At 36.2% G+C, this 24274-nt stretch overlaps 1 protein-coding gene across 7 annotated transcripts in view; it reads right to left on the bottom strand.

Annotated features, from left to right (window-relative positions):
• The window catches only part of POC1B (POC1 centriolar protein B), a 66705-nt gene that overhangs the window by 29770 nt on the left and 12661 nt on the right, over positions 1-24274 (bottom strand). For 3 of the 7 annotated variants that reach the window (XR_010830728.1, XR_010830740.1, XR_010830727.1), the window contains exons 9-11: positions 22653-22805; positions 13953-14036; positions 12282-12469 (exon numbers count right to left, since the gene is read on the bottom strand). Coding sequence is in view for 4 of the 7 variants with exons in the window: in XM_066995324.1 (XP_066851425.1) it covers positions 9271-9324; positions 13953-14036; positions 22653-22805 (291 nt within the window). In the remaining 3 variants the exon portion in view is untranslated. Of the gene's footprint in view, positions 1-9258; positions 9325-12281; positions 12470-13952; positions 14037-22652; positions 22806-24274 lie in introns of those variants that run through there. The other 4 variants (XM_066995319.1, XM_048061179.2, XM_048061176.2 and 1 more) reach the window with 2 other exon arrangements.

The following is a 24274-nucleotide window of genomic DNA, read 5'->3' as shown; positions in this document are numbered from 1 at the left end:
CTCACAACTTTGTGTTCCAAATCCAACTACTCTCACATCTTATTACTCCTTGGTTTATGGGAGAACTCCAGTTATCAAAACTTACAGTTTCCATTCTTTGTAGTGATGCTTATGCAACTGGAAGAGTTGAGGTCCTACAAGCAGACAGACAATTCACAAAGAATGTTTCGTTCAGCAACGCATAGCATCTTTTCCACAGAATAGGTTATGATGAATAGGGCCACTGTGAATTGGCACGTTGCTCTTCATTTAAAGTATGTAAGTAGAAAACATTAATGTAATTTGTGATTTTTTTTAAAAAAAGAATAACATCATACAGTAAACTACACAAAAAATATCGCCTTAGAATATAAGGAGATATATATACGTCTTTATATACATATATAAAGTCTCTCTATATATACATACACACTTACATATATGCATTTTATACATATATAACTTTTTGTGTGTGTGTATACATATATGTATATGCACATACACACAGACATATATATATATTTTATATATACATATATAAACCTTAGAAACTCATATATTACCTTAGAAGAGAAATAAACCACAGGTGTGCCTGCTATAACAAGCAAAACTTTAAAATTGTGTGTGTGTGTGTATTAGGAAAGTAAATGGAAAACACCAAGTAAAGGGTTTACCATTTGAAGATAAATATTAAATTCCACTGGTCACAATGTATTATTTTATTCATACTTCCACCCAGATTTAAATTTGTTAAACACCCATGCAATTCTTCTGCACACATTCCGTATTTAATTATGTTTGCTGTTACTTTACTAGCACTTGCAGTATGTTTTAATTTTTTGTTTGTTTTGAATGGCCACATTTAAAACATTAAAATTAGTATTCTGTGTTCAAAATGGGAAAAAATGTGACAACAATTATACATACAAAATCACTGTTTAACTTGCTCACCTTCCTATTGATTCAGAGTTTAAAAAAGAAGGTTCTTGGAGTGATATTTGTATTAGTGCATATCTGATATGAGCTGTCCCAGTCTAAACAGTACTTAATATCAATTGTCTTTTTATAGGCCTACACAGTTAAGTATATTCTTGCATGACGTCTCTGCCAAAGTCCTGACACAAAAGTTAATCTACACCAAAAAGAAACATTTAATGGCGTAAAGAAGCATCCTTGTAACGTGAGTAGTCACACTGGCAGCTAAAACAGGAGCACCAATATGCTCCCCAAACAGGGCTGAAAGCCAAACTATACATAAAACTCGGAATTGAAGTACAAGTACAGGACTCACTTTATGACACTATACTTCAGTAAACTACTCAATTTCTGTTCTGGAAATCTGGTCCTCACACTCAACCATGACAAATTGAAACTGGAAACTTTTATTCTGTTCCTGCTTGCCATTTCTTTAGAATTGAAGTCTGATGCTTTACTGAGCAATAGAACAGAAATTTTGTTAAGAATCACCATGAATTTAAATTAAAGCCCTCTTGTTTTGGAATGATGACTAAGTTGCAGCCACTATTCTTTATTTTTAGGGAAAAAAATGTAGTAATACTATAAAAGTTTAACAGTTATGAAAGGAAGATCACTTTGATATTTTATTATCACCAGTAGCAGCCTAAAAGATGCAAGAATTTATGGAACGCTATGTTGATGCAAGATAGAGGAGATATACCGAGGAGATATACCGTTTCCTGTACTTCAATGAAAACACATGGTGTCACTGGTGCTCCCTGTCATCTATCTCCCTGCATCTTAAGGAAATAATTTCTAATAATAGCGGACGATATTAACACAAAATAGTAGTGGACGATATTAACACAAATCTCTACAGAACAATCAAGTTAAGTGAATAACATTTACAAAGAGAATACTCTCAGCTTTCAGCTGCATGGGATAGCTAAACAACGTGGAATCAATTATATACTACCAGTTACGACAGGTAGTGGTCTCGTCAGCACGTGGAGATGCCACACTCAGTGGGATATGGAAGAAGACATAACCCTGCTGTGTACCACACTCTATACTTGAGAAGATGCTAAAACGAAAATAAAAATGAAAGCAGTTGGCACTATAATCCCAGATCAGCAGCTGGCATTCCTATCCTAAACGCCAAATTTCTCTTGGGGAGTTTGAGCCTTCACAGACAAAATGTATTGTTGCTTTTTAAATCTTATAATGGTAGAATAATATAAATGACCATAAACTAGAAATGACAAAATGTAGCAGATCGGGATAATTGAAAGCATCAGTAAAAATTCTATAGCCATTAGAATTAGGAGCAATAAAAAGGACATTTTTGTCCACTTTCCTAAGGAAACAATACTTACACTATCATTTCTGTCTGCCTCTCTCCACACCTCATTTGTAAGTTTTGAGCTTGTTGCAGATTTAAGAGGGTCTGACAGAGGCATCTGACAGAGATATCTTAGAGAGCTGATTTCTGATAAGCTTCCTGAGAATAGATTGCCAGCTAAAGGACAGAAATCATTAAGTACTCCCACTGGGATAAAGGCTCTGGCACAAGTTTACATGTTATTAGAGAGTACAGAATGCATACAAGAGAAATAGAACTTACAATTACCTCAAAACAAGGGAAAGGGTTAAAACAAAACATTTGAAACAGATTTGTAGGAAGCTAGCCTACATTATTTCTGTCATTCAAGGATTATTTGTGCTTTATAAATATCAGGAACAAAAGAAATCCTAGCAATACTAGAAATCCTAGTATTCTTAGTAGTCAGAAATGTTAACAAGTGATACAGGAAAAAAAAAATAAAGTGGTTAATAAAGTACCTTTATCTTCTGTTTAGGAAGACAATGAATGAAGTAGTTGCATTTCTGGCAAAACACTTTCTAACCCAACCATAAGTAAAAAAAAGACTATTAAATAACTTACATGGTATGCAAATATTTTTAAATCTTGGGTTACGTAGTGTATACTCTATGGGTCTAAACTAACTTAACAAGTAAATAATGGTGTTGTTGCTTTTTTTTTCTTATATCCTGTAATAATGGAACAATACCAGAGGAATGGGGAAGCTAACATTCCATCAATACTTAGAAACGATAAACAGGATAACAATGTGGTCACAGGTCACAGTTGGCTTGAGAATAATGTCAGGGAAACACTGAAAAGTTGATTTACGACACAACTAGTAAGTATTTAAGTTACAATATAAAGTGAATCAATATGCTTTGAGAAAGAAAAGGAAAAAAAAAGATCTGCCAAACTTAAGATCTCTTGCTAATTAAATATTTAGTCAAACTGTTCCTGATAAAAGTAAATATATATACTTTTCCATAATATGCATGCTACAATTCTAATTAACTCATTTTAGGTCAAAATGCAGTATGAAGTAAATTATCTCTAGCTAGTGTTTCTTCAAAACCAGTAAAATTAGGAAGTTACTATGGAACTATGGTGTTTTTAATGATTCCACTGAAATCCATTCTTGCCTCTGTCCTATGCAAAATGTGCCAGTGATCTGAAAGATAAAGTTTACATAAGTTGCAAGAAAGACATCCTGAAAACTAAAATAGTCAAAGCTGCTTGGCAGTCTGACTTCACTCAACTATCCAAATGCAACATCATGTTCAAAGGTAAGATCTCAGAGATGGAGGTGTTATTGAACAATATGCTCCAGAAAGCAGAGTTTTGGAAAATAATTACAGTGTCATAATATATAACTGACTGAAATAATAAAATTTAATGTGGTAAGATTATTGAGTGAAAAATTATGGTAACTTCTTTGCAGCTTTAACTAGCTGAATCTACTGAGCAAGAGGTAGTATGATACTGTTACATTACACTGGCAAAAACATGACAAATTCCGTGTCCATACTTCCTAAGTGATGTGAGTGATGTGTAGGAAATGAGAAAACAACTGTTAGAACAAATCATAGCTTGGAAGAGTAATATTTTCAGTGAGGAACACTGTTTACAATTTATAAGTATATTATAAGTATTAACACTGTTTATCTAAGAACAGGTTAAGGATAAAGTAATTAATTCACTTAAACCTTTATGTCAAGAAAGGGGTCTTCCCATGTTGTAATAAAAGTGCTGTAATATTGCATCAGAGGTTCACGGCAATGCCTGTGCTTCAGGTACCTGAACTGCAGTGAGGAAGTGGCATCCTGGAGTTTGGGAAGTACAATTTCTACACAGCACAAAGGAAGACAACAGAACCCCTCTTCTCCTCCCAAGCACCAAACTGAGCTGGTTCAACCAGAGTCCCATACTGTGAAGAGATACATGGCATTGCTGTCGGTCACACAACTCCTACATACCTTATTTTGTTGTTGTTGTTAAATACTATTTATTGCAAAATGCATAAAGAGCAATGGAATACAGAGGTTGTTCTTCTTGTGTGTGTTTTTTTTTTTCCAGAAAACCCTAATCATTGACAACAGACATCTTTCCTCTGATGCCATACACTTTCAACTTTTACTTTACAGTGCTTCAAATTCAAGCATGAAGAATGGAGCACGCTCCATTCAGCCTCTGTCTCTATTACCTGCTGCTTAGGTTACAGCCCTGCAGATGGAAGAAAGCAAGCTGAATCCTCTCACCCTGAAAAAGAGAACTCGATCCCAGTCACCTACAGTCTGAACAACAGGAAGCCATTACTACCACCTTCTTTGCCCATGTTTTTCCACGGATTGTCTCGTAAGAAAGACCATTTTGGGATGTGTCATGCATTCAACACACCCCTGTTATAGCACAATCGCCGCAGGTGACCCTTCTAGATATTAGATATGTGGGCTCAATGGACATTGGTTAACCTAAACTGGGATACAGCCAGCACTAACCTCCTACTTAATCTCCAAATAATTTTTCCCACTATTTCCTTTGTGCTGGTATTACTGCTTAGATAGCTGAGCAGATCAGGGAATTGACTTGGATGCAATTAACCAGACAAAAACAGTTTCTAAGTTAAAGTGACTGTGAAATCATCCTTTGGCATTGTTCTGCCTACTTTCTGACCTCAAAACTATTTTAGTGGAAGATAGGACCCAAAAGGCTTTCAGAGTTTTTCTGCATCAAATATCTAAATGATGAGGCTAGTATGGAGAAACATTTTTGCTCTTGTTGCTGAATTTTGTTTGAAAAGTCTCAATTTTTAAGTCCTATTTTAAGTAACCTATGTCATTTTTTAATTCAAATCAGTCGTTCCATTATCTCACATGCAGCAAGTAACTACATCTCTTATAGCAAACTAGCTAGCAATGCAGCAAGGTCTTCAAGGACAGATATGTTGTATTAGAACAACTGATATATTTGGAAAACGCTCAAACGACTTTAGGCAGAAAGCACCCTCTGGGTTTAGATATCACTGTAATCTCAGTGACAAACAGAATTTGCTAGCACTTGTTCAAGCACTGTCATCTAGAAATATAAGAAGAGATTTAGATAGTATTAGTGTTTTCTTTTGTAACAAACTTGCATTAATCATTTTTTGAATAACACATTGGCCGAATATATTTCATTTTATACTCAAGGTTGCACCACACATTTGCAAGCATGCTGCACTAAACTTAGACTCCAATAATATTTAAAACAAAGAGCAAGCCAACAGCTTAGCATCTTGTTTTCTAGCATGCTTGATCTGCGGCACAGCTTTATTATCCAGCTTAAGATAAACAAAAGTAAAACCTTGTAACCTTTTCAAAAAGTCACACACTATGAACTGATCCAAACATTCCCATGTTTCTCTGCCCCACAAAGTGTGGGATTTCAGAATTACTGAAGTGCTGTGAATATTAAGAAGTTCAAAACTTAACTTGTACTACTGAAAAAAAAAACAACAAAAAACAGGTGTTTAGAGTAACAGAGCTACTGAATGCTAACTTCATTAACTTCCATTAAGCTAAATGGTTCACAAATGGCATTTAGATCAGTAGTAAATCATCATCTAGGTCAGCAGGAAGCTCATTATGGACTGACAAGCCAAGCGACAGAGACACTTTTCTGCAAGTGCTATAGTAGTAATTTCCTGTGTGAAAGGCTTGCTGCTGTTCGTGCATTCCTCGGGGGATAGTTCTTCTCAGAGGATGTTACTCTTCCCCAGGAAGAGGAAGGAACCAGTTGTTATTGGATGTGTGGGTTGATAGCTGTCGGGCATTTTCTACATGCCTCAGAATCAGCTGTGAGAACTGTGAATGCAGCTTGGATTCTCAGCTGGAGTGGGAGAAAACATGACTTTGGCAGACAAGGTCAGAACACACAAGTACAGTATCTCAGGAAGTTGAAATAGTAATAATACCTGGAACTTCTGAGCCTCTAGTTCCCAGAAAAGTGCTGATTTGCTAGAGGAACAATATTAAGACATGGGTCAACCTGAAAGCATTCCTGAGGCATTGCACTGTTGCCATGACTAAGACCTTATACAAAGTAAAAGTTCTTAAATCATTCTCAAGTAATTTATTGTAAGCCAATTACCTTATGAAATAATACCAAAAGTTCAGCAACAGCATCCATTAAGAATGTCACTATTGGGCAATGGCAACATAAGTACGTAGACTGCTGTGTGAGGAAACTAAGTATTGAAGCTTAGTCTTTTATATCGGAGTGGTGAGGAGGGGTTCCTGTTAGGCCCCTCTCCTGAACTTGCTGTCCTGCTGTAACTACCTCCCTCCACATCTACTGGGGCACTTACAGGACAAATCATCCATAGCTAGTCCATGCCTAGTCCAGAATCAGTGAGTTCAGAGTCACATCCCACCTATTTTTTCTTTAGTGGAAGCACTACTTCTTAGTTTCTTTATTCTGCCAGCTGCTAGCTTCCAAACTCAGTAAAAAAAAATATTAGATTTAAAAAAAAATGTGTATATATATATTTATAAGGGAGATGGGAAAGAGACAGACATAAACAATATAAACTCATAAGCTTCATTTCCTCAGGAAAGCAGGTTAAAAATAGTATAAGAAATATTATATTCTTGCACTCTCTAGTGCCCAAATTCAGAACTCCGTCTCCAGTGAAAACTTGACTCTCTCTCAAGCTCCAGTTCCCTCAAAGAATATGATGAGCCTATTAGTGAACATCAAGACATGTAGTATTACCTAATTAACTAGCAGCACAACACATTTCCTGTTTTTTTTACTTGCAAACCTGCAGTTACATGCTGTGGTAGAATACCATCGCTGCAAAATGCAAGGGTCATTTGGATCATATTCTTCTTTTATTACAAATATTGAGTTCACCTTTACGTATCCTGATCTTTGTTATTTGATGCTTGTATTATCAAAGCATAACTCTTTTAAGATTAAGTACACCAATCTTTTTAAACATGCCTGCACCTGTATAAAGATATTTAAAAGTTTAGAGTTTCACTGTTCAATATGTCAAATGTTTCATCCTTTTGGCACTTAGGACAGAAGATAAGCTATTTTGTTTGTATATACCCTGCTTTCTTTGAAAGACCCCTAGCTGGACAACAGACAAGGCTGTTACTACTGCCTCATGGCTTCCCCATGGATTAGGGGAACAACCTCCCTTTTGGAGAGCTGGGAGACTTTCCTCCCCTGAGAGCAGCTGAACATGCTTAGCTGCAGAGCTGGGGTGGGGGAGAAGGCAACTTATCTTCTGCCCCCAGCCCCAAGCACTGTACCTGTAGAGCATGCAAAGAAAAGAAAGGTCTGTCTGCTCTAAGCCCTGAGGACACTAACTATTGCTTTTCCAAGAGCAACACTGGACAGAGAGAAACATTTTTAGAGACACAAGAGCAGAGTTTACAAATTCTTACTTTTTATTCTGTCGCAACGAACACTTCTGAGTCCCTCTATTTACAACATTTATTCTTCTAGTTTATGCTTTCATAAGACATCAGAGAGTCAAAGATTTTGAAAGTTTTTAGTATGCTCATCTACAAAAAGCTGCAGTTTTAGTTCACAACTTTGCGAAGCAGGATCTTTTCACATTATCCCATAATTTCATTCTGTGTTTGTGATTTGGAGTCTGGATCATGGAGTTTCCAGTTTGTTCAAACCACATTTGTTGGCAATCACAAGAACAGAAATATAAAAATATAAAAAATATAAAAATAATTTTAAAAGATAGATCTATACTTACTCAGGGAGTAGCCGTTGTTATTTTGAGATTAGTTTTCTATTATGTGGTGTGAATGTTAATTTTGCACTTTGCAGTGGTGCTAAGGCTCTGTCTGGAACAGAGGAAGGTAAAGCGGATGGGAGAAAGACTGATGGGAGAGGTCTGTAAGTGTCAATTTTGATCAAAGCCCTTCTACTGCTGGCATCAGTCCTCAGTGCTGAACTCTGATTTAGTCTAGAGTTTTGAGCAAGGAACACAAGTAGGGCTTTTCTTTTGTCTTTTCTTACAGGACAAGGATTCCAAGTCTTCTTATTAAAAGGATAGTGACATAACTTTCCTTTGGTAGAGACAAGCATACAAATGTCATGCAATAATCTGAGTTTAAGTGAAAAGCTGAATGTTGAAAGTCCCAAGAAAACACAAGATCCACAAACTGTGGAAAACTGTTGTGCTTTCAGACAAACTTTAACAACTGCTGGGCACAGAGAAGTGCCACAAAAATTCTGCTCCACTGGATGTTCCCTTCCACTTTGGACTCGGGGCCCAGAGGAGGTCATATAGCTGTAAAGTTCTTATTTTTTTTCCTTCCCTCCTTTTCCCCTTCCCTTAACCTCAGCGAAGAGGGCTGGTGTTTATTTCCAAGTAAAGCTGAAGCCAGGAAAGAATGCAGATCATAATATATTTGAAGTTGCATGGTAAGTAAAATATGCAGGTTTTAGCTTTTAAGACAAAATTATTTTGTCATGCTCTTCTATAGAATTCTAGAGTTGGATTAAGGAAGAGACAATATTCCCAGATGATCTTTTCAAAATAAGTTCCCATGAGAAGAATAGTTGTGTAAGTTTTAATGTACACAGAGATGGAAGAACTAGATGCAAGTCCTGAATTTGTAATCGCTGCCACACTTCACTACTTACATGGGGTTGTTTATTTTTTGGTTGTACTAAAAATAAAGGCAGTAAAAAATGTGTCAAAAATATGTACGCTCTGGAATACATACTGAGGAAGCTATGTGCATAGGGTAAATGAGAATACAGATGCTTCTAGCATTTGCATTAAGAGACTTAGCACAAAATCAATACAGATTGATTAACAACATCTTACCTCGAGGAATAAAAAATTCACATGATCTTATTTTCTTTAAAATATTTTACAGGTTTTCAGGGAGAAGGAATTCATTAGGTCACTTTCTATTTTAAAACATAGTATGTCCTGTTACCATAAACAGTCGTTATCTTTCCTCTTCCAATAATGAACCCATACTCTTAACTTTGTAGAAACCATACTGAAAAAGAATAATAAGTATGTCTTACTTTGTGTTAACTAGCACTGGAAGAGAAAGAACAGCAAACATCTCACAGCCAGTGCAGACTTTCTGACTTCCAGATTACAGTACATTGCTTTGCTTCCTCCAAATCCTGTTTACATGAGCAAGGTCAAGGGACGGAACATTAGCGAGCCTCTACAGTGATTTCCTGCTGCTGTCAGTAAAAACTACTGAGACATCATCAACTTTCCCTTGTTCCTAACAGCTTATCAGGGACTGGAGTTTATCGATGTATTGCCTTACAGACTTTTTTTTTTTTTTTTTGCCAACCTCCCTCCCTCCCTCAAAACTACAAGATCAGAGGATGAAACAGGAGAAAATAGTTCCAAAGTAATGTTTTCAGGGTCATCAATGAGATAGGAATGAAAAAGAACTCACCCACACAGCTGCCCCAAAATCTTGACCCCCATTCAGTGAACATTTTCACAGTTTAAAAGGCTAGCACAGACCTCATTTCTAACAACTGCAACAGATGAAGACTCCTACCACTGGAAAAGTCAGGGCATTATGAAAATACCAGTTAGTTAAGCACAGATAACTTGTTTTTATACTCATTTCAGTAAACATGGGAGACCTGAATAAATGAATCATCAAATTCAAAACTATTTTCCTGAAAATATCAATATACTGACATAATTACAAAGACATTAAGAAATTCTAGTTCAAAAGAAAGCAGCTCTGTACCGATGATTACACTTAAGTTTTTCCACTGATACGATGATCATGTTCCCTTCACTAAGTTCACAAAGGAAGTTGCATCAGTTTGGATCTTAGACAAAAACAGGTTTTTCAGTGTTCAAGAACTGGCTTTACAACTTATAAGTTAAAACAAATGCTGAAAAGATACAGTATTTAGAGTTTAATTACTTGATTGTTTTCCAGCAAAACCCCTACAATAAAATTATTTCTGTATATCTTGGCTTAGTTTTCAGTGCAAGAAAATGAAAGTAAATTTGGAAAATAAAAACGTGAGTAGGCATTTTCAAGTATGGAAGTTATTTCAAATTGTTGGCTTTGATAAAACAATAAATTAAATGTCTGAGGACATTAAATATTCCTTGAAAAGAAGAGGAAGAGTGACAGGAAAACATAATACCAGTATTTCCTCATACAGATAAACCTCAAAGTATAAATAAATAAATAAATTTTAAATTCATAACAATAAAGAGTATTAAATTTTAAAATATTTGTTTTTAAAGTTTTGTCTGTGTAGATTGCTGTAAAGAATAAATGACAATAGTACTTAGCTGCACCTTAACTATCTGGAGTTGTGTTCATTTTGGGGCTTCTCAATACAAGACAGACACTGACATCCTGAAACAAGTCTAGATGAGGGTGAGCAAGATGGTGCGGGTGCTGAAACACGTGATATGCAAGGAGAGGCTGAAAACGAGGTTTGTTCAGCCTCATGGAAGGTAGGATGGAGATCTTACTGCCATCTCAAATATCTAACAGGCAGATAATGGAGAAGTCTGAGCCAGACACTTATTAGAGAACTACTGTGATAGAATTAAACGCAACAAATTGGGACATGGGAAATTCTTAACTACACATCATGAAACACCATTCAAACACCAGAGCAAGCTGCCTAGATGGGTGGCATAATCTCCATCTTTATACATGTTCACAAATGAACTGGATGAGGCCCTTAGGATCCATCCAGCTTGGCCCTGCTTTAAGAGAGAGGAGAGATGAAATTGGAAGCAATGTCTGGAGTAATCTATACTGCTCCATGAATTTTATTTATAAATCTATACAGAAGGGAGAAAAAGGAATAATCCTTTGCGCTGTTGCAAGTCATCTTAATGGGCAGTAATAGCACGTTTCCTGTGACTGGTATGAAGGGACAAAGTTCCAACAGAGTGAAGAAGAGATTGTCAAAAGGGAGAGCACAAGAGAAAAAACAGATAAAGTGGTCTTTCTCCTATTTCCTGAAGTAGCTTGATATCTATGGGAGTTTACCCACTTATTGTTAGTTCTTCTGATAACCATTCAACAAAACCTTACAAGGTTTGGTACAGACTTCCACTCTCCCTGAAGATCTTTCAGGGAGTTTTAGGAAATTCATCACAGATCCTACACAAGCTTTTCATTTGTCACAGAGAAGCCTGTCTTTAAATACTTGAGACAGCAATCCAACAGAGTCTGTATATCTTGCCTTCTGTAAAAAAAATTAAGTACATCTGTTGATTAGCTACTGCCAGCAGTCCAGCGACTTGCCAAAATGTCTCGTAAGTTCTCCTTAGGGCCCTGCCATGTTACATGCTTGATGGTAACAACTCTGAACAAGAATCCCTAAGGATGCATAAGTGCAAAGTGTATTTTTCTCTCTAAACATATCAGAAGGGCAGAAGAATTACTTAAGCTAAATAAAAACACTTGAAAAAGAATAATGTAGGTATACATGGGTCTTTTTTAAAAAAGAATCTGGCAACCTAATCAAAGATTTTTAGCTATCTGAAGGGCAAGACTCTGAGGGAAGAGGATGAGCTACACTACAGGCCGATGATACCTGCTAATATACAAATAATATACAAACACAGTACCATTCAAGTGAGGACAAACAGTATCAAGGGGATAGCTGGCAGTGAAGGTGGGACCATAAGAAACCCAGCATCTGCCCTTCCCCCTTTGATTTTCAGGAATAAAACATGAAGCCTCTTAGAAAGGACCTCTACATATTAGGGCAATTGAGCCAGCTTCAGATGAAAAGGTCCAAGTCACAGAGATGTAGAACCCTTTGGAAACAAGACATTATGAGACTGGACGGCTGACCCAATTAAACAGGCAATCATTCCACAAAGAACAGAAGCTGGTAAGGCAGACACTGGACAGGATGACAACACTAGAAATGAGAGAATGAGTAAAGTAGGGAGGCACAGATAAGGTTGCCAAAGTTGGGGAGTGTTACTTACTGTGTTGGGGAGGGAAGATAAATGAAGAGAAAATATGGAAATAGTTTCTGGAGTTGTGTCAATGATGGTGTAGTGGACAGAGCTGTTGTCCTTACGGCTGTAGTCTGAGTTGCACGGACACAGAAATGGCAACAGATGGAAAAAAGATGCAGACTGAGTGTTGAGATGCAGAAAAGTGAGAGCCAATGCTGAATAGGAGATCAAGATAATAGAAAAAAATGTAGTGATTACTGACACAGTCAAAAGGCATCAATTTTGAAGCAACATTTTTGTAGTAAAGACGACTGTAAAGCCATCTAGACTGAAATCAAGAAAATGTTGTCAGTAAAAGGTCAACTTATTCCTAGAATTAGTTCTGGGCATAACATTTAAAAAAATACTTTCCTATTAAAAGAACTAAGGAAAAAGATTAGATGATTGGAGGATGTATAGATATGTAACAAAGAATTAATGTAACCATACATTTGGACCCTATGATCAGCATTAAGACCAAGAAGTAATGAACATAGCATATTTTAAAGCGATAGTCAATAAATTATATCCACTAGAATTTTCACTGTCAAGCCTTCTAAAGAGACATCTTTAAGTCTGAGAATTACTTTTGACAGAAATTGTCTTAAATAGCCATATTATGAAATCATAACACAACAACTGCTGAACTTCAAAATATATGAAACTATCATCTCTCAAATAAAATTATGCTTATTTGTTTTTGAAGAAAAGATTTCTTTTAGATGTGAACCTTTTTCATGATTTTCATTAAATGATCTCAAAGCATTTTTATAAACTACCCTCATGACATGCCCTTTTGTAAAGCATTCATGACAAAACAGAACAGCAGAAACCACACCTGCTGCCCATTCATATGTATTAACCCTTCAGCCACACAAATTCTTGTTATGGTAATTAAAATTGTTCAAGATACAAATCATGCCTTCACATGAAGGGAATTCAAGCTAAAAGAGAAATTCCCAGTTTAACCTAATTCTAGAACAGTACATCTTTTAGGACTTCATACTAGGAGAGCATATTTTTCCTCCTACGAAACTACAGTTAAAACATTGCCTTCCTTTCCTCCCACATGCCATACCAATGTCATAAAAAAAAGCTAAAACTAGAAGGAACTAATCCTATGCTAACACTAGAAAGAACTAATCCTATGATTCTTTCCTAAAATGTGTTACTTTTCTTTTTTTTACTTTTTTTTTTTTTTTCCCCTGGAGAACTACTAGATGCCTTAAAAGGCAAAAAAAATGAAATATCAATTCTGGAATTTTATCAGTGAGGCAACTACGCTTTGGATTTCCCATTATTTGCAGCTAAGGACAGTTACAGAAGGTGTTTGAACAAAAAGCAACAGATTTTAACGGTAATACCTAGATATAGTTAATATGGGTTTATAATTAGGATTTCTGCTTAGTAAATGAGTAAAATTAATAGTATAATGTGAAGGCTTCACTATTACACCATCTTCTGGTTAGCCTTGGGAACTGTGAAAGAAAGCTTAAACTGAGAAGTTAGAATACTAAGCTCTGAACAACTGACAACTTTTTAAAAATTATTTTATTAATGCAGACAAAAAAAAAAGAAAAAATTACCATCGACGTGTTTAGTTTAAGCCAAACTAGCTAAGCTTTCTTCCCACGCTTTCTTTCTCAAAAGGCAACTTACCAGAGTACCAAAGGATGGAGAAGTAATCTCTACAACAGGTGGGTCAGGAGTTTGTGTATCAGTCACATCAAAGGTAGGGTTGACCTGTTGAAAATTAATTACTATCCTCATTATTTCAGCACCAGTACAAGAAGGAAAATAAGACTGAAATTAAAAGGCTTACTTGCTTCACTGAGACATCACTGTTCACTAAAAGCTAAAAATAGGCTTTAAAAATAAAGGAAGGATGCTATCCTCACAATAATGTAAAATTCAATCATATAATACAGAAAGAGAATACAGACATGTTTATAAGAGGTGTCATTTATACTTTACAAATATCTGTCACCCAAACCTAACTCAAAGATTCTTACCCTAAATATTAAGAAATTCAGTTTATGATAAATCAATACAAATGAAATAAAAATACTAGTTTAAAATGGAACTAGTTTATGTACTCTGTAACTACAAATGAAGAAACTATAGCAAGCTGTAGCTGTGACATGTTTGTAGCACCCATACTGTCTTCTCTAGTTTGTCTTTGGTTCACACCAATTTCTTCCTATTTCACTTCAGCTAAACCGTACAGAGGCTTAAAAACTATTTCAGATCTTTGCAACTTCACCAAAACAAAGACTTCCAGCATGCACATTAATAGCATATGTACAACATTCATGATCTGACCACCTAGCTTTATGATATCATGATTCAAAGAACCTCATAGTTCAATGGTATGTGGCTAAAAACCTGCATCATACCAATATGGGACACTCCCACCTGACCTGAATAACCTTTTTTTTTTTTTTTTTTAACTTGGAAAAATGAGAATCCACATAGGCATTTTAGGGAGGCACAAAAGCCAAATATTTCATTTGCCAGAAATCGTGTTTTGTGCCAAGCACAGCCAGTTATGGAAATTTACAGCCCAATGTATCTGGCTATTTGAGCTGATTATGTTCAAGGAGGAAGCTTGTCTAGCTTGTAAAGGCTGAAATAAAGGGCACTGACTAATTTCAAAGAAAGATTAGACAATGTTTAAATCACCAAGGAGTCTGGTGTAATAAAGAGAAATGAACACACTCTTTTCCAACTCAGCAGCTTTATCTAAGATGGCATTAATTCTAGCCATTTTACTTTAAAATAGATTTAAACAAACAAACCCTACACCAAAACAGGAGATTCATTAGATAAAAGGATCACTTTGTTTTGCCTTTTCAAGAAGGGCCCACCATATCACCTGAAGACAGAACTCTGGTTAAACCAGAGGTGCTCACTCAGTAACAGCTTCAGTGGAAATTTCATGAAGCAAAAGTACTTGATGCTAGGGTTCTATCATCTAGGTACACTGATGTATAGACATTTAGGTCAGAGATCCATTTGTTAAGTAAATAGCTAAAATGAGATGTTAAAACTGGAGTTAGTAGCCAATGAAGGCAGTCAACTGCATCTTCCTACTACTACCTGAAGCCTTTTCATTATGTTTGGTTTGGATTGTCACAACTTTTATATATAAATTCAGGTTACAAGAAGCAAATAATAGAAGCAAAGTTCACAATAGTAAGATCCTCCTCAGCAAAGGGGAAGTAGGGAAAGGGTGATCACAAAATTTACTAGCAACCTAGAAAGCAGAGACATTTAAATACAGATGTTACCTGATCAATCAAGTGGAAAATGATGCTCTGCAGCACTAGTAAATCAGAGATAGATGCCAAGACTTGAATAATGGGATGTCTTAACTTTGCTTTTAATGTAGCTCGCTTAGCTGACTAGCACTGCCTAGCTCTTTCCTGGATTCAGTCTCAACAAGCCATTCTTCAATCAAGAGCTTTTTTTTTTTTTTTTGTAGGTATTCTGTCTTTTAATTCAGTTACAATTGGATCAATTGAGAATGAGCTAACCAGAGGCAATAAGGAAAGCCAGTTCTGCTCCAGGGCCATCACAGCTGGTAACTTAAAATTCTTCCTTAATTTCTAGACAATAGCATCAAGTGCTAATTCATACCTTTTTTTAAATTTCCTTTTTTTTTTTCTCCAAATGGACTTGGAAGAAAGAAAGGGAAAAAGAAGAATCAGTCAGGTAACATGGTCTAGTAATAGTTTTCCATTTATCTGAAAGTTCTACCGTTTTATCTGGACTGCTTTAGTTTCCTCTCTACAAAAACATGACTGTCCAGTTTCACTCCCCCCAAACTCATCCCTGCACTCTGTCTATTTGGATCAAACGGACAACAAATACTGTCCTCAAGAGCTTAAATCTTCAGTTCAGTGTCCAGCATAACTAGGGTCATTTGTGTCTGATTTTCAGACAGTCCTATAGTAAATATAATTAATACATTATCTGAGTGTCAATCATATTATTGGTAGCTGAGCCCAACATTTTTTTCTGGTATGTATTATTTGGGCACTGAAGAGAGGGCACTGCACCTGCAGGACCCTGCAGAACAAGCACAGCAGTTCGTACCCCATACCAATATTCTAATGTAGAGGAACTACTATATGATTACTGTTAACAGCTATTTAAACATGTACTTTGAGCTATCTCCTTGTTCCATACATCAAAGCTATTGCGGAACCAGTTAAATGCTTTTCCTGATTTATGTTTGCTACAAAAATACATGGTATGATTAAGTTAAGGAAACATGCTCTTTATGTGGAAGTATCACATCCCAGAGCTGGAATGAAAGTCTCTTCTGCATACAGTTCTGCTTACGACTTTATCTGAGATAAGGGGACAGAGATGTGAATTGCAGACACTGACTAGGAGAGCAGGAACTATCAGAAGTTATATTAAGAGAGCTAAATATATATCGGCTTGTTAAGCAACAAGTCAGGAATAGCAAAGTGTATGAAAAAAGGCACAAAACCCACGAAGGTTGCAGCTAAACCCTTCTTCCTGTAAAACATGTTTAATTTCAAATTTAAAATTAATGAGGTAAAGGAGCTAAGCTAAACATTAAATGTTTCAAATGACTGGACACATTTCTTGAGAAAGTGATGTGATTAGCTGTCCAGCAATCACAGCATATTTGGAAACATTCAACTTTAAAAACATGAGGGGAAAACCAGAACACTAAAGAGCAAGGTAGGGAGAACCGTTTTATATTGAAGGTCTTCAAAAACCACAATTTGAAAACTTCACTTATGTATTAGTTTAACAGATAATTACTTTCATTATCTTCTTCCAACATGATGATGCAGTTACCACCTTTGGATCCACAGTACAGGAAAACATTTTTGAAGGAAAGATTCAGATGCAGAACCTTTCATGTAAAAAAATTAGAGATTTCTGAAGACTAAAGCAGAGCAAAACCAAAACACATTTCTTAAAAAAAAAAAACAAAAGAGACAGGAATTAGGATCATTGCTTAGGACAGCAAAGACCTAGGGGAGGAGCAAAAGAAGCAGGCTCAACTAAGTACATTAATTCTTAGCCATGTGTTTCAGTTGAATGAATATGCCCTTATAGATATTCCTCTGCTGATTTTAATATAATCTCCAATAAAAAAGCCCTTCAGATTTTTAGAATGCATTTCATAAGACATTGATGCTGTATTAAAAAAAAGATAATTAATAAAATTAAAAGAGGAAGTTTTAAATAACTCATGTAAAACACCTCCTAGAAAAGTGATATAGCTAGCTGTAAAAATTTAGCTTTGAATTTGATTAAATGCTGTTTGTTTGTTTCCTAGACTGGAATCCTCAAGCCAAACAAGCAATTGCCGTATATTCTTATTTCTACTGCCACCTAGTGTAAATTTGGATGTCATACATCTAGGAAAATATTTACAACTGAAATTACATTGAAAATTTTAATATGAAACTAAGTTAACAGTAGATTTTCAGCCTGAAGATACAAACTCAACACATCTTTAAAAATATATAACATTGGGATTTTAACATGTTAAATGAAATTTCTTTCACCCACTTCGAAGAGGTCTCTAGTACACAAACAAAATTATCTACAAACACATGTTGATAAATATAACCGTCAGCTAGTGGAATGCATTTCTTTTGGTATGTTGCACTAAAACTGCCCTCCTGATTGAACATACTATTTTCAAATACCCTCAACAGCTCCTTATCTCAATAAGAGACAATGACTGGGATTCATCTCAGTTTAAATTTAGACATACTGCTGTATTTGAGCTAGTCACCTGAGCTAGTCATCTCCATTGATAGTAGTAGGCACCTTCAGAGAACAAGTCACTTAGTTACATTTCCAAATTATCTGAGTAATTGTAATGGTTACAAGCTTTACCAAAAAAAAAATGAAACATTCTAGAACATCAGTTGTATCAATTTCTACTTACTTGAATAATCAATAATTGCATAGATGCAATGCAGGTGGAGAACAGCGGTAAAGATTTGAAGGTAAGAACATGAAAAACTGTTAAAATTCAGGCTACTGTCCGTCTAAAGAGAAGATACAAGTAAAGAATTTCTTGTAAATGTTAACTATGCTTCAAAAAGTTGGCAGAAAGGGAGAGAGGAAAGGAAAAAAAAAGGTACCTTAAATATTATTGTCTCTGTGTATCACTTTGAAGAGTAAGTAAGGAAGAGTTCTGACAAAAGGTGAATGTACCCTCAAGCTCCACGTGTTAGTCACTATTCTAAACGGCAAAATATTAGGTGATTCCAGTCAGCTGCTACAATTCTCAATGCTCTTGTGCAAGTTGTTTTGGTCAGAGTAGCGTTTCCTAATTGGTGATATGTGAAAACAGTCAAAGTTTCTGAAGCCATTTCAAAAAATTCTGAGCAAAGCCTGCTCCATCTCATACGAACCATTTTCCCAAAACCAGGTTTTGAGATAGCAAGGACCTTGCCACACTGAGGCAAGCACACACTGAGAAGAAACAACTATCAGAAAGCAGCAAGAAACCTGGAGAGGCATGAAACACTAGCAGTTAAAAAAATAATAACAATAATAAAAAAAAAAATTAAAAAAAGCATGGACAGAATTACAAATTTACTTGCCTCTTCAGTTCTCTCTCTCTCTACATCTGTTGAATTTTTAGTGTTGTACAACCTCGGATTTTATCCTAAGGCTATCCATCTTCATTCTTGCTATAGAGGTGACTAAACTTAACCACGTCAGCATAACTCAGGGCTATGCATTTTAACACACCATAATGTGTAGATAACATTGTAGTGGCTTGCAAACCTTAAAAGGTCATCTGTTCTTCTAAGTATCTCATATCTGAAGTCTCCTCTGCCTGCCTGCAAAACTTAACTATATTGCTAAGCCTTTAAAAATACCATTACTTCAGTTTAGTAAAGATCAATCATCTTCCCCTGTTCCTCATGAAAAACAAGAAGACAAACAGAAAGCAAGCAATTCTGCATTTTGTCTGAGGCACAGATCAGATACTAGGAAAAACTGCTTTGTTACAATTGCTGCACAGTACTGGAACAGGTCTCCCAGAGACTGAGGTCTCCATCCCCCCCCAGGGCTCCCTAACTAGACAAAGCTGAGGCTGACTTAATGTACTGCTGGCAACAAGATAGATAACGTGCAGAATCACCCCCAAGCTGACATGTCTGTGATTCTGTTACTCCCTCTCCTGTACCTTAGAAACATGGTGAGCAACTAGAACAATGAGGGTGGTGGTGCAATGAAAAAAAAGTGTTTGCTTTAGCTGCAAAAAGGGACAGTACTGGCCCCTGCCTCCCCCAGAGTACAGCAGCTCTAGAAATGCTGCATTTTTCAGTTACGGGAGGCAATATTTAGGAAGACAGAACACTGAAAAATGTCAAACATAGCTACAGCAACTAAGGCATGTTAGTGTTGGTAGTAACCTGATACTAGCTTTGTCCTGATAAATTATGTCTCTGCCCAGGTGGTAAGGTCCATTCTTCTTCACCACAACAAAACAATTTATTTTTGTTAGTACAGGCAGGAGAAACAGAAAAAAAAAGAGAGAGAGAGAGAGAGATGGAGCAACAAAGCCTGATAACTTCACTTTAACACTTTCTAAACTATTAGATTATTATATTAACTTTGAAAATAAGCTGTAAAAGAGATTCTAATCATTATTACTTTTATTAAATTGCTCAATCTACAATAATAACAGTATAGTATGTTACGGTAGCATTAGTTTTGTTGAATAAGTAACTGTTCTGTCTAAAAGAACATAATATACTTCACATTTATGTGAAAGGAAGATAATGGTATCTTACAGTTATTTACATCACTGACAATGTGATGTAAATAGAACACTGAAAACAGCAACCTTATTCTTAAAAACCTTAAACTGGTCCAGAAGAGAACTGTGACAAGATATCAGGAGAGTCTAAACCTTTGCTAAGACAAATGACAAAGCCATCGAGCCCTTTCACTAGGAGGGAACAGCTAACCCAGCAGCCTGCAAACTGCTACAAATGTTACAGCCAAGCAGAAAGGCAGACATTAGATTAAACAAAATCTGTCAAAACTAGCTTATAAATAATTTCTCGACATTCATCATCAACAATGTGCCCTTGTGGTCAAGAAGGCCAAAGGTATCCTGGGCAGTATTAGGAAGAGCATTGCCAGCAGGTCGAGAGAGATATTGCTCCCCCCTTTCCTCAGCCCTAGTGAGGCCTCACCTGGAGTGTACTGTGTCCAGTTCCGGGCTCCAAAGTGCAAGAGAGATGTGAGGCTCCTGGAGAGAGTCCAGCAAAGGGCTGCTAAAATGATGATGGGAATGGAGCACCTCTCATATGACAGAGGGCTGAGAGAGCTGAACATGTTCAGCCTGGAGAAGAAAAGGCTCAGAATGGATCTGATCTATAAGTTTCTGAAGGGAAGGATGTCAAAAGGATGAGGCCAGACTTTTCTTTCTCAGTGGTGCCCAGTAATAGGATGAAAAGCAATGGGCACAAACAGAAACACAGGAAATTCTGTCTGAACACAAGGAAAAAACTCTTCACTGGGAAGGTGATTGAGCACTGGCATAAGTTGCCCAGAGAGATTGTGGAGTCTCCTTCCCTGGCGATATTCAAAGGCTGTTTGGACGCAATCCTGGGTATTGTGCTCTAGGGAGCCCTGCTTGAGCAGGGAGGTTGGACTAGATGTCCAGAGAAAAAACATGGAAGACTGCGTTAGCAAATACTCATACCTGTGCTAAGTATATGAGCAGCAGAAGTCTGGAAAAATTGCCTTGAAAAGAACTCCACTAAATCCTGGAACTATAAGCTGATTGTTTGTTTAGCACATGTTGTGTGTGTAATTTGAACGGGTCTTGAAGTAAACCCCTGATGCAGGAAGGGTGGTTTAAATCTGACGGTAAATGCTGTGTCTTAGTTTGTTCTAGCACTGACTATCTATTCTGAAGGCTGCTACCAAAGGGAATTACACTTAATTTCATTCATTGACCTTACAATGAATATGGCATTGTATGGCAGAGAAGTTTATTAAGCAAGCTATCATACATACAATTGTCCTGCTCTTATTTTGATCATCTTATTTTGATCATAATCAGAAAGCTTTACATCTAACTTGATAACCAAACTAGATACATGAGAATACTTAGTGACTGATTCTAGTGGGATTCCCCTCCTCCACCGAAGTATTTTCAATCTTTGTACTACGCAAATTGCATACATACTCTTTCTACAAGTGTGTAATACTACTGTCCTCAGGCTCATTCCATAGAGAAAGCCAAATGCATGCACATGCACAGATGCACCTCTCAGCATCCTCAAGTCTGTGTGTTAAAACTCTGAGAAGGAAATAAATTCCAAAGCAGCATTTTATATGGAGGTAAAAAATAAATAAATAATAATAATAATGGTGAATTTCTATAGAACTCAATTAGTAATGACAGAAAACTAAGTGTTCCTAGATTTATACATTAGATACAACTCTTGGACAATAGAGGCACCTGCAAAACATCAATAGATAGATAAAAGTGTAGGTAATCACCAACCAAAAGCTAGCTAGATCTACCCAGGGCAGTCACAAACATATCCCTAGTGTTTTACACATAAATAATGGTCTTGTCTATGGCAAAGTATTGTTTACCAATTTAGCATAACTGTCAGACAACCTGACAAACACAGTGTATTTCCAAATACCAACAGGGTGTTCAACATTTCACTTTGGTTCCCTAATTCCCAATACTTTTAAGGGTTCCTGGTAGGTTTGATAGCAAAATAGCTACAGAACAATATTAGCAGGAAATCAGACTACAGGGACATGTGGTTTGAATGTTGGGTGGAACCAGGAGCTGGACTTGATGATTCTTGTGGGTCCCTTCCAACCTGGGATATTCTATGATTCTATGAGATACTACTTCATAGTGACATAAAGAACACTACTACCCTAGAAGGGCTTTATACATTTTTAGATCAATATCAAGATCTTCTCACAATACCTAAAAGTTTTGGAAAGAGGGACAACTTGTGATAGTCTAGTTTTTGACTCTCAGTAACAATGTCACCTTTTCCTATTTATAATGATGTTTTTGGCAATATCCTAAAGCTCACTGAATATACAGATGTTTTCAGCAATGGTTTGACATTGTACTTCAGCAGAAACCAGATTATCACCTACATTTTTTTTGTGTTTTTTTTTTCCTACTAACCTTAACATGAATTCATAAGCTATTGTTGATTCCAATATACCATACACAATAACAAGAAGTTTTCAGGTATACACAGACTACATTTAACTAGAAATGATAGACAGACAGTGTTTACAAAAGGTTCTGTTTTCCTATATTAGAGTACTTATTTCACTCACCTCAACTGACTGAAGTTTTTCATCATGGAGATGAGGTGACCTTGGGTAGATATCAAGAAGATGAGGAGGGTCATCAGTATGTGTTCTTCTAATGTGGCGTTTAAGAACTTCTTTATAATCAAATGAATCAAAGTTGGTTTTCCATAGTAATACCTGTAAAAAGCCACCACATCATTTACTACTTCAAGCCAATATACCAAACTGCTGAGAAACACGAGTCATCTTACTCATTCTGTGACCCCACATGCTACTGGCTCTACAGCATGGAATCAGAACAGGAGAAAGGCAATGACACTACTGCACTGACTACACATACCACCTGGTGGATTCAGAGAACCATGCAGTAAGACAGGCATTCCCAGAGTATGCCAGCATTTTGGAGGTTGTGTTAGGCTTAATAGTATGACTCCTCTAGCATTGTAGCTTAACAGATTAATCTGTTATCGTGTAATTTAATACACATTTCACTTCCTCTCAGGGTCAGTATAATATACTAATCCTCACAAAGCTCAAAGGCAGTGCTCATGAAAATAAGGTCATCATTTCAGGATTCCCTAAGAACCAAGTTTTCTTTTGGAACAGAAAAAAATCTTACATGAAACCTTCAATATGGAAAATAAAAGATTGCATTAGTGGCTCAAGGAATATACTTTTTTTCTTTCCCCTTCAGCTTGCAAAATTAATATCAGAAGTTTGCTGGCAATTTCACTTTTCCAATAGTTGCAAATCTTGGCATTGCTTCTTACTAACTCTTTGTGATACGAAACATCTTTAAATTATTTCCTTTGAGTGCTTTAAACTCATTTCTAGAAAGAGTGCTACCTGAAGCATCAACTGAAAACCAGGAACAGGTGCTTTTCTTTCTAATTACACTGAAATTGTTAATTGAAATGCGTTTACTATTTTCCAAGACCATCTCTGTTACTAGCTGAAACATTTTAAACTCAACAGAACTCATTTTTCTGGAATATAAACATGGTTTATGGTCACTTCAAAAGATCCTCATTTCTACAGTATGGCTTCCTGTGTTTACATTCAGCTCTTAAGTTTTTATAGATAGGAAACAACAAAAATGACAACAAATATTAAAGAAAATTTCAACCTGTGAAACACTAGTTGCTGGGCAACACAAATTCTTTCTTTTTGGAGAATGTAAAGACCTGATGAAGATGATCCCAGGCTTGACAGTATTACTGTAATTATGAGATAGATCACAGCAGATGAAGATTAATTGTATGGTTTTCTGTTTAATTACAGAGAACATTTTTGCTTCAAAGATTCAAACAACTCTTCTTTGTACAAAATCCAATACTTTGTTTTTTTGCCAATATAAATCAGCAAAAGTAATAAAAGATTCTTTTTCTTCTCCAATTCTAGCCATAGTTTTCCCAGCAGCACACCTTAGTTCTTATGATTGCTAAGTAGTGACTTTGAAAGGAAAACCAAGTGGAGTGTGTATACATTAATACTAGTTGCAACAAAATTATTTTTGACACTGAATTGCAACACTTAGAAATATTTCTATTACAAACCATTCCTTTACTATAATTAGTATAATAGAGAAGTACCTAGTATCTCTCCTTATAACATCCGATCAAAAGTGGTAAATACATTATTTAAAA

This window comes from Anser cygnoides, chromosome 1 (assembly GCF_040182565.1).
Source record: "Anser cygnoides isolate HZ-2024a breed goose chromosome 1, Taihu_goose_T2T_genome, whole genome shotgun sequence".
Lineage (NCBI taxonomy): Eukaryota > Metazoa > Chordata > Aves > Anseriformes > Anatidae > Anser > Anser cygnoides.
This window is presented reverse-complemented; position numbering and strand designations above follow the sequence as displayed.